This window comes from Zingiber officinale, chromosome 2B, assembly GCF_018446385.1.
Source record: "Zingiber officinale cultivar Zhangliang chromosome 2B, Zo_v1.1, whole genome shotgun sequence".
In the NCBI taxonomy this organism is placed as follows: domain Eukaryota; kingdom Viridiplantae; phylum Streptophyta; class Magnoliopsida; order Zingiberales; family Zingiberaceae; genus Zingiber; species Zingiber officinale.
In genome coordinates, this window is record NC_055989.1 from 30,854,584 (window position 1) to 30,871,995 (window position 17,412).

At 32.8% G+C, this 17,412-nt stretch overlaps 1 protein-coding gene across 1 annotated transcript in view; it reads left to right on the forward strand.

The window, feature by feature from the left end:
* Nucleotides 1-887: 887 nt before the first annotated feature.
* Nucleotides 888-17,412, forward strand: part of LOC122045552 (nuclear pore complex protein NUP54-like) — a 29,507-nt gene continuing 12,982 nt past the window's right edge. Inside the window, exons 1-4 of the mRNA XM_042605818.1 lie at nt 888-1,387; nt 1,494-1,547; nt 1,638-1,697; nt 1,800-1,910. Of these exons, the coding sequence (XP_042461752.1) occupies nt 974-1,387; nt 1,494-1,547; nt 1,638-1,697; nt 1,800-1,910 (639 nt within the window). The 5' untranslated portion in view covers nt 888-973. The remainder of the gene's footprint in view (nt 1,388-1,493; nt 1,548-1,637; nt 1,698-1,799; nt 1,911-17,412) is intronic.

The window sequence follows — 17,412 nt, forward strand, 5'->3', positions numbered from 1 at the left end:
TTATATCCTTGCTCTTAAACATTAATTTGATAACAATAATTTTTTAAACATGAATTGAATTTTTAAAATATATTTGTGTTTAAAAAATCACTACTCTTAATATATTGGGTCAAATTGATGTTTGAGGGCATATATATAATCAGGAAAACTAGTTGAATACATAGGACATAGTTTCATGTTAATTCTAGGCTGTTTAGTCTATCAACCGATTTTGCTCAAAATCGATTGATGGACCAAGCAATCTCGGATTGACATGAAACTAGTTCTTATATGTTCGTTTATCTTTCTTGATTATATCTATATCCTCAAATATCAATTTGACCCAATATATTAAGAGTAATGATTTTTTAAATACGAATATGTTTGAAAAATTCAATTCATTTTCTCAACAGATTTTGAGCAAAATTGGTTGATAGACTAAATATTTTTTGATTGACATGAAACTAATTCTTATGTATTTGTCTATCTCTCTTGATTATATCTATACTCTCAAATACTAATCTGATTTAATATATTATGAGCAATGATTTTTTTAGCACGAATTAATTTTTTCAAATATATTCGTGTGTGTAGAAAATCATTACTTTTAATATATCGAGTTAAATTAACGTATGAAGTAATAAATATAATTAGGAGAGATAGAAGAATATATATGAATTAGTTTTATGTTAATTCAAAATCTATCAATTATTTTATCTAAAATTAATTTTGATTAAAATAAAATAAATAGTCGATTGATTTCTTTAAAATTTTAACGTTTCGCATACAGTTTAAAATTACCCGATATGATTTATTAATTTTAGAAACCTACTGATTCTATAAAAAAAATTCGTATTAGTTTTAACACCAATAACGTTATAACACACGTGTTATAACGCCAACGTGGAAACCCTTATTAGTTATCACTCGTAGAATCGCCCTCTTCACCCCCACAGCCTTGCCGTCTCGGACGAAGCAAGGGCTTCGGGTCACCATGTTCGGGACCCCGTCGGCTTCGTCAACTCCGGCCTTCGGCACGCCTTCTTCCGCTCCTGCCTTTGGTTCTTCTCCGTCTTTTGGCACGCCTTCTTCGTCTCCGGCTTTTGGAGCGCCTTCTTCCGCTATGGCTTTCGGCGCGCCTTCTTCCGCTCCATCCTTCATCACTCCTACCACAAGTCTTCCGTTCGGTACACCTCCTTCCACACCTGCCTTTGGTACGCCTTCATCCATGCCCGCATTTGGAGCGCCTTTGTCGGCGCCAGCCCCTTCCCCCCTTTTTCCACAGCAGTCGCAGCAGCAGCATTTTACAATCCAGCCGGCCTCCCTCCCTTTTGGAAATCCTCAGATAACGACTCAAATGGCTCCCGTCGCTCCCGTCCGGCTTTCCCTCGCTGATCGAGACATCCACGTCAGTGCTTCGCAATAAAATTCACTACGCTGTATACATTGTACAAAAGATGGAGTTCCCAGGATCAAATCGTTCTAAAGACTACCACTTCTTGGTTTGTTTGCAGGCAATCATAGATGCTTACAAGGATGAGCCGGGGAATCCTAAGTACTCGTTTAGGGTGAGATGCTTCTTCTCCAGTTCTACTTCGTTTATTCTACTTTGTGTATTCATATTGCTTACTCATTTATCTATTTGATAAATTTTGCAGCATTTGCTGTTAAGCGTCACTGATCATGCCGCACGGGTGAAACCGTTTGGTGCATCTGATGTGAGTTATTTTATTTTATGTTTTTTGGGTTTGCTTTTTTTTCTTTATAGGCGAACATAAGGTTGTCAGATCCTAGTTCAAATATTTAGTTCGGAATGACAGATCTCCTGGGCAGAGGCAATGAGGAAGCTGGAGGGAATGGACAGTTTAGATAGAGACAGGTTGTGGCCTCAACTTGTACAGGGCTTTAAAGATCTATCCGATCGCCTCAAGGTATAGTGTGTCTTCTTCAAGAGCTTATTATCATTATGCAGGATCAAGCTATTGTTGGAGTTCTTTTCCATCACATAATTTTCTTTTCACTAAATCGAGATCATATCCTCATACTTTCATTCTTGTGCTAGGGTAACCACCAATTTCTTTCCTTAGACATCTCAAATTGAGAATTATTCTTTTAGATGTATGTGCAGCTAGAAGTTATGTTTTTGAGTCATGGAATTGTTTAAGGAAGCACACACTCTCAAGTTTGCATTATAGAAGTGTGGACAACTTTATGTGTACTACATGTTTTTGAACTACGTTATTAAGAATGCCCTGTTTGCTAAGAGCACCATGTAATTTAGGTGCATATGTGTGTGTACATAGAAAAGGCGCTGTGGTCGGTGATACTATGGGCCTATAACTACAGTGGGAGAAAAGCTTTCACACATTGATTGGACTTTAGTGGGATGGACAGGATAGAGTTGCTATATTTCTTAAAATGGTTTCATATTCTATGACACTTGCATATGTCATTGATGTTATGGTAATCTTAAGTTATACACATTTTGAATTGACGTGAATTTAGGAAATCACTAGATATATCATAACCTTCAGCTTTGCCACTATGAATAGACAACTGAACTTGCATGAAAGCAAATATGTCAATAAGCCTTGGAATCTGGATCTTGATATTACGTCATTCTATTGAGGAATCTTTCTTTTGACGAACAGATGTCACTATGGTTGTTAAGACTATAGTGATCTCACCTCAACATGACTTTGTGCTGTCTTAAACTGCTACTTCAAATCATTTCAGGAGTATGATTTGCTTGAATTACTGACTGTGTTAGTTTGTTTATTTTCCTTTGAATTATTTTGTTAGAATGTGTTTGTTACGTTATTAGGATCTTTGATGGCGACTTTGATAATACATAAGAAAGGGGGAGAAAGCTAATGTGGAATACCAATTTCTTGTCCATGTATCTTTGAGATAAATGGGCTGTCACATCTAATGAACCCATATTGAATCATCAAAATACTGCTGAGCAAAATGGACATACCTTGAGTAGTAGGACGTCCTTCAAAGTAATCCATATGATTATCTGCTTATATTTTAGGTAGAATTCAAGAAGAGGAGCCTTAGTGCAACAATAAAGTAGCTAGCATGTGATCGGGATATCACAGGTTGGAGTTTGGGAAACAACCTTTTGCAAAACAGGCTGCGTATAATAGACCTTGGACCTTGCATTGGTGGGAGCTTCGTGCACTTGACTGCCCTTTTTATTTTAGGTAGAATTCAAATAGATTGGAGCAACTGCTGGATGAAATAATTTAGATTTGTTTTACTGAAAAGATCTACAACTTTGCACAAATTGGCATACATCCTTGTGCTTCTATAACCTTCTCATGCATGAAATAATGGAAAGTGGATATATTGTTTTGGCGAAGTGGATAATCAGTGGCTAAGAATTACCTTGGTTTTATAGAAAATTAAGCCATCATGAATTTTTCACTGAGTATTTCTTTTCATGACCATTTGAACCTTTTGTTGTGATTGACATAATTCTTTAATCTCTTATGGAATTTAAACACAAAAATTGTTGAGTGGAAATAGGGAGGGCGATTCCTTTGTAGGTATGCAGTGAGATTAAGCATCAAGAATACTGCACTTCAGTCTTGATTTTCATTGGTGAATTCATCTTTGAGAAGTTTAGAAATTCTTTCTTATTGAGCAACAGTCCCAAGTGCTGTCTCTAATAAATCTGTAAGATTTAAGGATCAACATGTACTGTAAAAGGATCCTGTAGGGATCTTTGATGATAAACAAATTAAAAACACAGTGGAAATTGATACCTCCAGGGATCCATGTGATTGCAAAACTACTTTTGCAACTACACTAGCGAATAGGATTATTACCTTTGATGCGCCAACAAACCTAAGAAGACTTCTAGTCTGACCGATTTCAGCGCGATCAAAATATCCACACCTCTACAGTATCCACAAACACGTCCCTTCCTTTGTCTCACGAATTCCGGACTCGGAGTCTTACACCACCTCACCTTCTTGCTAGAGATGACTATTCAAGGTGGCAACAAGTGAAGAAGAAGAAGAAGAAGAAGATGATGATGATGCCTTTTCTGGCTAGAGATGGGTATTTAAGTTGGTAAGGAAGAAGCTACCTCTTCACCTTTTTGCTAACCCTTCACCTTCTTGCTAACCCTTCATCTTCAAGAATTCTTCATCTTCAAGAAGAACTCTTAGCGGACTCGATAGTTGGGTTGGACCTTAAATGGATTAACCAATTAATCCAATAAGTCTAAAACCCAATTAGATTAACTTATTAATCCAATAGGCTTAAGGTTCGAAACCATAAAATAAATCAATCTCCAAATCAACATGCTCTTTGTGTGTGACCTATTAAGTTCTCATGATGTTGATAGTGTTTCTATAACTATTTTAGATACACAAATAATGAGTGACATTTAGCAATGCATCATTGCTACCCAAGTGACGAGAATGTTGAGATCCAACCTAACCTGTTCGTGACCATTATCTTATATAGCTTAGTCTTTTTGTTCTTGATATCTAGATTGATCCATGAGGCATAGACCGTATCATCCTCTGATCAATCTATGTTTCTTGATCTCTAAGTAGACTCACTTAATCAAATAAGCTTAATATCTCATATTGACTTACTTAGCATGACCGTACATTTCAGTACTACTCAATCAAGGGGCCCACAACTATGTCTTCCGTCATATGGAAGACCCTCTGCATAGCTTATTGCATACTAACAATTTGATAGTCCACCTTGTTACAGGTGACGCTTTTTCGATACTAAAGTACGCAACTCCTTATGTAGACAACCGTAGTGACTTCATGTCTGAGGATTATTTATACTAATAGTCATTATAAGAATGCTTATGACATTCATATAACGATCCATGAAACTTCTCATGACGAGTCAATTCAGTACAAATTCTCTAATATATACCTATGTATCAACTTGATATCTTATATCAATGTCTTGTGAGAATAAGTTATCAATTGACCTACATGCTAGTCTCAGCATATTAATATTACCTTTGTATATTAATACTTGATTAGGAATAATTGAGAATAGTGTTCTCTATCGACAACCTTCCACAATCAATTCAACAATTGATATACTAAAACCTATTATTTTAAGTCATTATTATATTTATTCAGCTAGCACAAACATGAAATAAATATAATAACCAAAACATTGCCTTTTATTGATAAATATGATAAAATATGTCGTAAGTCAATCAACTCATGATTGACTTTTAGGACTTACACTAACAATTTCTCATTAACACTAGAGCCAATCAATAAAGTATCTAATAATGAGTGACTTAGTGTGACCATCATGCTTCCTCTGTGCTATAGCTTTGGTTAGTGGGTCCGCTACGTTAGCATCTGTTGGTACCATGTGTGCTCACATTTCCTCCAAATATCAAGAAATAATCTTTAGTTCTTTTTAAGTACTTAAGTATATTTTTTACCATGGTCCAGTAACTTTCACCCATATCTAACTAGTATTTGCTTGTCATGTTTAATGCATACAAGACATCAGGGTAAGTACATGATATACATGAAAATCCAATAGCAGATGGATAAGGAATTTTATCCGTGCTATCTCTCTCCTCCTTATTAGAGGGACATTGAGTCTTAGAGAGGCTCACACCAAGTGATATTGGCAGAAATTCCTTTTTAGAATTTTACATGACAAAACAATTAAGCACTTTGTCAATATATGTACACTGATTTAAGGCCAAGCAATCTTTTATATTTATGTCTAAAATATAGACTGCTTCACCTAAGTCTTTCATTGAGAAATAATTCCCAAACTAAGTCTTCACAGATTGTAGGACAGATCTACATATAAGATTAGAAAGAAACAATGCTCTCACTAAGTCTTATGTTGACACAAGGTTTATCTTCATTCTTAATGAAACCAAACTCTTTGATTGCATCGTTGAATCAAAGATTTCAACTTATGGAAGTTTATTTTAATCCATAAATGTGCTTTTGCAACTTACATACCTTTCTAGCATCCTTTTGGATCCACAAAATCCTTAGGTTGTGTCATATACATATCCTCGAGTAGATTTTCATTAAGGAATGCAGTTTTGATATCTATCTGCCAAATCTCATAATCATAGTAAGCTGTAATAGCAAGCAAGATCCGAATAGATTTAAGCATTGCGTAAAAAGGTTTCATCATAGTCTATACCATAAATTTGCTCGAATCCTTTAGTTACTAATCACCCTTTATATGTATGCACTTGACCATCCATGTCAGTTTTCTTGAAAATCCATTTATACTCAATAAGTTTGATCCCTTCAGGTGAGTTAACCAGAGTCCATACTTGGTTGTAATTCATGGATTGCATTTCAAACCTCATGGCCTCTAGCCATGTCTCAGAATCTGGGCTCATTGTAGCTTTCTGATAGGATGTAAGCTCGTTCAAATCAACAAACATTATATCATTTTCATCGGATAGGAAAGATGAATATCTCTCAGGTTGATTACGTACCTTATCAGATCTGCGTAGAGCTTATTCTACTTGAACATGTTATTGCTCCATAACTTCTTGTGGTGTAATAGAGTCATGATTCAAAATACATTTGATGTCTGTTCAATTTTCATCAAGGGCTCAGTGCTAATTAGAATTTCTTTAAGATATACTTTTCTTCCACTAGTTCTTCTAGACATAAATTCTCTTTCTAGAAAAATACCATTTTTAGCGACAAACACTTTGCCTTGTGTGAGATTATAAAAGTAATATCCCTTCGTTTCCTTGAAATATCTTACAAAATAACACTTGTCAGATTTGAGTCATAGAGTTCTTCTGAGACTTGCAAACATAAGCCTCATAACTTCAAATCTCCATGAAAGATATCTTGGGACTCTGCCCAGTCCATATCGTATATGGTGTCTTTGTGACTATCTTAGACGGAAGGCGATTAAGTGTGAATGTAACCGTCTCTAGAGCATGCCCCCAAAAGGAAGAAGGAAGATCACTCATCATTGATCGTACCATATCTAATAAAGTATGATTTATCCGTTTTGATATGTCATTCCACTTTGGTGTGCTAGGTGGAGTGAGTTGGGATAGGATTCCTAACTCAACTAGATGATCACGAAACTCTTGGCCTAGGTACTCATCAACTTGATCTGATCGAAGTATTTTAATACTTTTGCCAAGTTGATTTTGTACTTCATTCTTGAATTTTTTGAATTTTTCAAAGGATTTTGACTTGTGTTTCATTAGGTACACAGGCATATCTATTGAAATCATCAGTAAACGTAATGAAGTATTGATAGCTTCCTCTAGCTGCTATATTGAAAGGGTTACATACATCATTATGTATTTGTTCTAACAAATAATTAGCTCGTTTGCTGTGTCCACTAAAAGGAGTTTTTTGTCATCTTGCCTAGTAGACAAGATTCACATAACTTATATGATTCAAAATCAAATGAGTCCAAAAGTCCATTCTCATGGAGTTTTAATACACGTTTTTCATTTACGTGGCCCAAGCGACAATGCCAAAGATATGTTTAGTTTAAGTCATTAGATTGTAATCGTTTTGTATTTATATTATATATTGAGTTTTCAAGGTTTAGAACATAGAGTCCATTTATTAGTTGTGCATTATAATAAAACACGTCATTTAAATAAATAGAAAAATGTTTGTCTTTTATTATAAATGAAAATCCTTTCCTGTCTAAACAAGAAATAGAAATTATGTTCCTAGTTAAAGTAGACACATTATAACACTCCTCAAGTTTTAACACAAGCCTAGTGGGCAAAGATAAAATATATGTTCTTATAGCTATAACAACAACTATTTCGCTATTGCCTACTCGTAGGTTCACTTCACCCTTTGTCAACGATCTATTCTTGCATATTTAGTACAAATGTGAGATGCATAGTCAGTATCTAATACCCATGAAGAAAAAAATGGATAGATTGACTTCTATAATATATATACATGAGGCAGAAATTTCACTCCTTTTTCTTTTTTATTTCCTCTCGGTAAAATTTGCAGTTCCTCTTCCAATGTTCAGTTTCACTATAGTGGAAGCAAGTTTTTTCTTTAGCCACTCCACCTTTAGGTTTTAATGTATGAGACTTGGTCTTGCCTTTAGCTTGGGGTTTACCCCCTACCTTTGGGTTTCCGTTTGCTTTTGCCCTTTTGCATTATTAAAATGGTATTAGGCTTTGTCTTCTTAAGATTGAGTTCAACAATTCTCAACATGTTTAACATCTCAGGCAACGATTTATCAATTTTATTCATGTTATAGTTCATGAGAAATTAACTATAGCTGTTAGGCAATGATTGCAGAACAAGTGGCCAATTCTTGGCTCAATGAAAATCCCAATCTCTTAAGTTCTACTTAATCATTTTTAGTACATGAATTCCTACGGGATTTCCTTCTTGCATCTTGCATTGAAATAAAGCCTTAGATATTTTAAATCTCTCGTGCCTTGCGTACCTCTGGTATAGTTGTCTAAGATGTTCAATCATATTGTAAGCATCCATGTTCTCATGTTGCTTCTGAAACTCAAAATTCATGGTGGCAAGCATAAGGCATGACACATCCAAAGCATCATCATGATGTTTCTTATGAGTATCCTTATCGGCACGAGTAGAGCATTAGAGGCGGGTGGTTTAGGAATAGTTTGGTCTAGGACGTACAATTTTCTCTCTTGCTTGAAAACAATTCTTAAGTTTTTGTACTAGTCTAAAAAATTAGGTCCATTGAGCTTGTCTTTATCAAGGATAAATTGAAAGGATATTAGATGTGTGCCTTGACATGGTGATCTATAATAAGAAATGTAGCAATAAGTATTATATTTAAATCACTTAATTAGGCCTTTAATTAAGTAATTCTCCCACTAAAATGTAAAGATTGGTAGGAGTAAGTCATGGATGTGGGTAACCGTAGTCTACCCACACTACTAGCTTTAATAATAATATTCAAGTGGGACAAGATCCATATTATATTGCATCTTGAGTTAGCTTTGGCTAATCGCCTCAGACTTGGACATATTAGGTAGGTAACGTTTACCAATTACATCATATGCAACTCTTGGATAATTTGGTGAACAAGATTATTTGTTTTGTTGCCTATCGAATGAGCATATGCCTCTAAGTTTTCAATCTAATAGAGGTAACTTAGTTAATTCACACCTAAAGTTTAATAGTCGGATATCATAATTGTCCTGTCGCACTCTAGCAAGATAAATCGACTCACATTGCTTTTACAAACATATCTACAATTGATCAAGATAGTAGTGAGTGCTAAACTTTGGTAGACATATTAAATTGACCTAATTATGGTAAAACTACTAATTATACATGCATCAAATTTAAGCATAACATATATTAACATATATGCAAAATAAGCAAATAAACGTGACATGGTTATGACCCGTCTACTTCGATCTTCTTAAGTTAATAAGAGGATTGATAAGTCAAACTAGGGGATTGCATCATCTTCTCCAAGTGCTTTCTTGGTTGTGATGTGTTGTTGGCTTCCTTTTCAATTGTCGTCCAATATTATACCAGGACCATAGTTGTCAAAAGCGCAAAGCGCAAAAAAATGCTCAAGGGTCTTGGGGCTTAAAGCGCAAATCGCAAAGCGAAACGCGGGCTTTACGGAAAAAAGCGTAATAAACAAAAGGGCTATTATATCTATTTAAAAACTTTCAAAATGTCTTAGAAAATCCAAATAACCATAAACAAAATATTCCTTGATGAAATTGTAGATTATTGAAAATTAAAAGTCTTTGAAAATATGATACATGAAATATCAAATATCAAAATAATCATCTTCTTCATCTTCATTGTCTAAATTTGTCATCAGCTCCATCGCTTGATTTGTATCCATCAGTATCTTCTTCTTCAGTTTCATCATCAAGATTAATTTCTTCTTCGTTTACAAGACTAGTTTGAGCTGAAGACTGCTTTCTTTTTGCTAATGCAGATGATGATGCCTCTTTTGAAGAAGACACATTTCAAGATCGAAAGTCATATGCACTTTCACCAATCCCAGATGCTTGTGCTACATCACTCCAACGCAAATCTTCACCTTCAAAGATAAAATCATTATCATTGTCTTTATCACTGTCATCCAATTTTCCCAACAACTATTCATTACTATCATCTATCTCTGACAAAGCAATAAGATCAATCTTATCTCGCATGTCATATCTTCTCCTCAAATCTCTATTGTACTTGATATATATCAAATCATTCAATCTTTGTTGAGATAACCTATTTCTTTTCTTAGAATGTATCTACAAAAAAATTAAAAAGTAAAAGGTTAAGTTCATAATATAAATTTTAATATGTATTAAAAAAAATCCAACTTACATGTTCAAAAACACTCTAATTACATTCACAACCTGAAGAAGAGCATGTCAGGTTTAAAATCTTTATTGCAAATATTTTTAATTCAGGCGTTGATGCACCATAAGATGACCACTAATCAGCTTGAAAAACAAAAACATATAAATTATAAGATTAACTTTATTATCATCCAATATTGATATTGCACAATATATTATTTATAAATTTACCTAGTGATTTTAAAGTTCTTTGTCGGATAGTCATTGGTAAATCAAAAAGTTCTTCTGCTTTCTTGTATTTTTCTAATTGATTCGATATCTTATCTTGTAAATCCTCACCTCTCACCAATCTAGATATGCACTTGCACAAACCCTCCATCACTTTTATATCATTTTCTATGTCAGGGTTTGAGTAAAAACACTCTGGATTCAAGAAATATTCGGCTGCGTGCGAAGGTCGATGGAGTTGAATGTTCCATCTTTTGTCAATGAATTTAAAAATACTACGATATTTCTCTTCATTATTGTTAAATGACGCAGCGATAGCTTCTTTGGCCCTATCCATTGACTCATAAATATAACTCATATGAGACCTTTTTTCACCGTCTACCAGCCGCAATACTTTCACCAATGGGCCACCAACCTTTAATGCAAAAACCATATTTTTCCAAAAAGAAGGCATCAATATCACTTCTACACGTTTTCCTGCTGCCTCCTTAGACAATCGACTATTTGCCCACTTTTCAGATGTAAACATCTTTCTCAGATTTGCTTGTTGTACATGAAACCGCTTTAAAGTCAAAAAAGCGGTTGCGAAACGTGTGTTTGCGATTCTTACCATGTCTCTCTGTCGAGTAAACTCTCTCATCATGCTCAATATTTATGGTTTGTTGTAAATATAACCATTAACCATCAACGCTCGTTCATGCAATTTTCTGAGATGAGGAATTTTGAATATATCCTCGAGCAACAAATCTAAATAATGAGCTGCACAAGGAGTCCAGTACAAGTGTGGAAATCGATTTTCCAAAAGACGACCTGAAAAAGCAAATAAATTTAGTAAAAAAATATTAAAAATATAATTCAATTATAATTGAAAGTAACAAAAATTTAAAATATTATCTGCACTGACATTGCAACTTGTATTATCTGTTACAATCTGAACCATATTTTTTTCTCCAATGCGATACACAAATTTAGAAAGTAACTCAAACATCTTGTCCACTGTGTGAGAATAGCCTGAAGCATCAACTGATTCGACAAATACACTTCCTTTGGGACCATTCACCAAAAAATTTATAAGAGTCCTACCCTTTTTATCGGTTCATCCATCTGCCATGATTGTGCACCCAAACTTAGCATGATCTTCTTCATGGGATTTGAGAAGCGAGTAGGTATTTGCCAACTCCTTTTTCAAATACTTAACCCTCACTTCATGATATGATGGAGGTTTCATCCCCAATCCAAATTGTCCAATAGCTTTAATACAAGACTCAAAAGAATCATATTTAACAGCATTGAAGGGAATTCCAGCATTATACATCCATCTTACAAATTTCTCAACTGCAATATCATCTTAATTTTTTTGCACGTCTTTGTATCGGCATCTTTCATAAAATAAAGGTTAATAGGTCCAGTTTGTTTACACTTTTTACCTTGGACCATAGGATGGTTGCTTGAATCGGATATTGGTCGTTTCCCTTTCACTTTAGTTTGATGATCATCTTCTTCATGTTCTTCCAAATCTTCCAAATTATCAACATCATCAGAATGAGGAATTTCATCCATTTGATTCTTCAAATTACTCTTTTTTTTGCATGAACTCTCTAATTTCTTCAACATGCTCGGGAGATGTCGACAAAATTTTACATTTCTATTGCCCCCAACTAAATGTAATTTGTGTCGATAAATTCCACCATTTGTTATTTTACAACAGAAAATACAATTGAGAACATTTGGATTTTTAGGATCCGAACATGTTGCATAATTCCAAGCAATATCCTTTCGAGTTGATGGAGTTGTTGTATTTGACATGGTTAAGAATCAATACTGCTGAAAATGAAATCAATAATAATCGCAGCAACGTTTCTTTTTTAAGCATTTAATTAAATTAAAGAACTCCTCACTTAAATGGGGTATTTCGAATAGGTTTTATAAAGCCTAATTAAATTATCCCAATAAAATATATAAAATTATATTTATATTAAAAAAATCTAATAATTTTTATTACTTAATATAAATCAGATTTAAAAATTAAAAAAAATATATTTAAAATATAAAAATTTAATAAAGTTTATTAATTAATATAAATCAGATTTAAATATTTTAAAAAATATATTTAAATATAAAAAAACTAATTAATTTATATAAATCAGATTTAAATATATAAAAAATATATTTAAAAATTTTAAAAAATTATTAATTTAAATAAATCAGGAAATCATTTTTAAAATTTAAATGCATAAGAAGATTGATTATTATTGATTTCATTTTCAGCAGTATTGATTCTTAACCATGTCAAATACAACAACTCCATCAACTCGAAAGGATATTACTTGGAATTATACAACATGTTCGGATCCTAAAAATCCAAATGTTCTCAGTTGTATTTTCTGTTGTAAAATAACAAATGGTGGAATTTATCGACACAAACTACATTTAGTTGGGGGCAATAGAAATGTAAAATTTTGTTCGAAATGTCCCGAGCATGTTAAAGAAAAAATTAGAAAGTTCATGCAAAAAAAAAAAAAATTTGAAGAATCAAATGGATGAAATTCCTCATTCTGATGATATTGATAATTTAGAAGATTTGGAAGAACATGAAGAAGATGATCATCAAACTAAAGTGAAAGGGAAACGACCAATATCCGATTCAAACAATCATCCTACGGTCCAAGGTAAAAAGTGTAAACAAACTGGACCTATTAACCTTTATTTTATGAAAGATGTCGATGAAATTGTCAAATAAAGACGTACAAAAAATAAAGGACAATTTGATGAAAATAAAAAGAAGTTAAGAGATATTGCAGTTGAGAAATTTGTAAGATGGATGTATGATGCTGGAATTCCCTTCAATGCTGTTAAATATGATTCTTTTGAGTTTTGTATTAAAGCTATTGGACAATTTGGATCGGGGATGAAACCTCCATCATATCATGAAGTGAGGGTTAAGTATTTGAAAAAGGAGTTGGCAAATACGAACTCGCTTCTCAAATCCCATGAAGAAGATCATGCTAAGTTTGGGTGCACAATCATGGCAGATGGATGAACCGATAAAAAGGGTAGGACTCTTATAAATTTTTTGGTGAATGGTCCCAAAGGAAGTGTATTTGTCGAATCAGTTGATGCTTCAGGCTATTCTCACACAGTGGACAAGATGTTTGAGTTACTTTCTAAATTTGTGTATCGCATTGGAGAAAAAAATGTGGTTCAGATTGTAACAGATAATGCAAGTAGCAATGTCAGTGCAGATAATATTTTAAATTTTTATTACTTTCAATTATAATTGAATTATATTTTTAATATTTTTTTACTAAATTTATTTGTTTTTTCAGGTCGTCTTTTGGAAAATCGATTTCCACACTTGTACGGGACTCCTTGTGCAGCTCATTGTTTAGATTTGTTGCTCGAGGATATATTCAAAATTCCTCATCTCAGAAAATTGCATGAACGAGCGTTGGTAGTTAATGGTTATATTTACAACAAACCATAAGTATTGAGCATGATGAGAGAGTTTACTCGACAGAGAGACATGGTAAGAATCGCAAACACACGTTTCGCAACCGCTTTTTTGACTTTAAAGCGGTTTCATGTACAACAAGCAAATCTGAGAAAGATGTTTACATCTGAAAAGTGGGCAAATAGTCGATTGACTAAGGAGGCAGCAGGAAAACGTGTAGAAGTGATATTGATGCCTTCTTTTTGGAAAAATATGGTTTTTGCATTAAAGGTTGGTGGCCCATTGGTGAAAGTATTGCGGCTGGTAGACGGTGAAAAAAGGTCTCATATGAGTTATATTTATGAGTCAATGGATAGGGCCAAAGAAGCTATCGCTGCGTCATTTAACAATAATGAAGAGAAATATCGTAGTATTTTTGAATTCATTGACAAAAGATGGAACATTCAACTCCATCGACCTTCGCACGCAGCCGAATATTTCTTGAATCCAGAGTGTTTTTACTCAAACCCTGACATAGAAAATGATACAAAAGTGATGGAGGGTTTGTGCAAGTGCATATCTAGATTGGTGAGAGGTGAGGATTTACAAGATAAGATAACGAATCAATTAGAAAAATACAAGAAAGCAGAAGGACTTTTTGATTTGCCAATGATTGTCCGACAAAGAACTTTAAAATCACTAGGTAAATTTATAAATAATATATTGTGCAATATCAATATTGGATGGTAATAAAATTAATCTTATATGTTTTTGTTTTTCAAGCTGATTAGTGGTCATCTTATGGTGCATCAACGCCTGAATTAAAAATATTTGCAATGAAGTTTTTAAACCTGACATGCTCTTTTTCATGTTGTGAATGTAATTAGAGTGTTTTTGATCATGTAAGTTGGATTTTTTTTTAATACATATTAAAATTTATATTATGAACTTACCCTTTTACTTTTTATTTTTTTTGTAGATACATTCTAAGAAAAGAAATATGTTATCTCAACAAAGATTGAATGATTTGATATATATCAAGTACAATAGATATTTGAGGAGAAGATATGACATGCGAGATAAGATTAATCCTATTGCTTTGTCAGAGATAGATGATGGTAATGAATGGTTGTTGGGAAAATTGGATGACAGTGAGAAAGACAATGATAATGATTTTGTCTTTGAAGGTGAAGATTTGCGTTGGAGTGATGTAGCACGAGCATCTGGGATTGGTGAAAGTGCATATGACTTTCGATCTCGAAATGTATCTTCTTCAAAAGAGGCATCATCATCTGCATTAGCAAAACGAAAGCAGTTTTCAGCTCAAACTAGTCTTGTAAATGAAGAAGAAATTAATCTTGATGATGAAACTGAAGAACAAGATACTGATGGATACAAATCAAGCGATGGAGCTGATGACATAAATTTGGACAATGAAGATGAAGAAGATGATTATTTTGATATTTCATGTATCATATTTTCAAAGACTTTTAATTTTCAATAATCTACAACTTCATCAAAGAATATTTTGTTTATGGTTATTTGGATTTTCAAAGACATTTTGAAAGTCTTTTTAATAGATATAATAGCCCTTTTGTATATTACGTTTTTTTTCGTAAAGCCCGCGTTTCACTTTGCTCTTTAAGCCCCAAGACCCTTGAGCGTTTTTTTGCGCTTTGCGCTTTTGACAACTATGTTCATAACAAATCATTTAGATATTATTATGTCAATGACTATTTTTGAAAATAATTTTTAAGAAAATATTTTTCAAGATGTGTCAAATTCTTTCTATTCGGGGTGAATTTTGATTATCTTATTTAGGATTTCAAACAATATCATTTATCCTTGATTTCACAGAGTTAATGAAATGCACGAGTATTAAATGCATGTTTCATGTATAATTTTTTTTAAAAATTACTTCTACTGGTTGACGTAGTTGGTACCTACATGAGTGTTTACTTCAAGCGGATGCAAAATATCTTGTTCAGTGCTTGATCTCCCCATACAAATGGCTGTTGCGTTATGACAAAATGCCTCCTGTGATTTACCTGACTGTATCTTGCCGTGGGTTATCGATAGTGGGCTGCTTGGGGTGAGCGATGTCACTTTTTGCACTAATATAATTTAGAATTGACTTAATAAATTGAGGTTCTAATAAATTGTTTTACGCATTTGTATAGTGAAAGATAAAATCTGACATGTTTGACATGTCATGCGTATATAAATAACAAACTCGTATAACATAACATATTCCTATTCTAACATAAGTATGCATAGAATAGGAATATGATCTATTCGTTGGTTTTTAATAATGCGTCAAATACACAATTTGACACATTGTGTGTGATTTCCTTGAATGTGCTTTGACATATTTTTAATTTATTTTTATATGCAAATTTCAGTAGATTAAATATTTCATTTGTAAGGCATGATTTTATGATTGGGTTAACCACCCATTCAGTTGACATATTATATTATGTGTGAAAGAATTAAATCCTTGGGAATCTAATATCTATTTGGGCTCTTTGGTTTATTACATATTCACTAGGGATTACCTAGATATTGTCTTAATGACTTGTTTATGCCACTTGAAAGCTTTAATTCTAGCGATATCCTCCCTTGTTACCTTATTATTATTATTCCTAGACTTAGGTTTTGTTCCATAATCAAATGGAACTTTTAATAGGTTGGTATAAGGTTATTTATTTGGATTTATTTTCTAGTTCTTTATTATTTTTGGCCTTATGACCTAAGTTTAGGTTGTGCCTTGGACCAGTAAATTTTCTAAAAATCTTATCTAAGTTTTCAATTTAATTTTTTAAAATATTATTTTTTATCAAAGTTTTCAATTTTCTAGAGTTTAAATTCTGATTATTTAATTTTTTGAAATTTAAATTATGATTTTGTGTGTGTAAATTTTTATTTTTCTTAAATTTTAATTTCTGTTTTTCTGAAATTTAAATTTTTTTTTTCTTTTTATCTGTAATTTAAATTATGATTTTTTTGTTTTAAAATTTAATTTCTGTTTTTTTTGTTTTTAAATTTAATTTCAATTTTTCTGTTTTTTGATTTTCTAAAATTTAAAACTTTAAAATTTAAATCATTTAATTTACCATTATTTAAATTTTTATTTTCATTTTTTTTAAAGTAGTTTGAATTTAATCTATGAGAACATACAAAGCATTATAAACTATCAAATTATCTAATTTACTAACATAGATTTTTCAAAATCATAATTATTGTCATAAGTGGATTTACATAAGAATTGAATTTTGTTATCTTAGAGGTTACCTTGGATACTCTTTGTGGATTTGAGCTTCTTGCTTATCTTTGGATCTCCTCCATGGACATTAATTTTTATAATGACCCATCTTCTTGCACTTAAAGCACATTACATGTTCCTTACTCTTTTGACGTCAGTTAATGATACCTCCTTCACTAAGGGTTGTGCAAGAGTTTTCTTCAAGTAGGA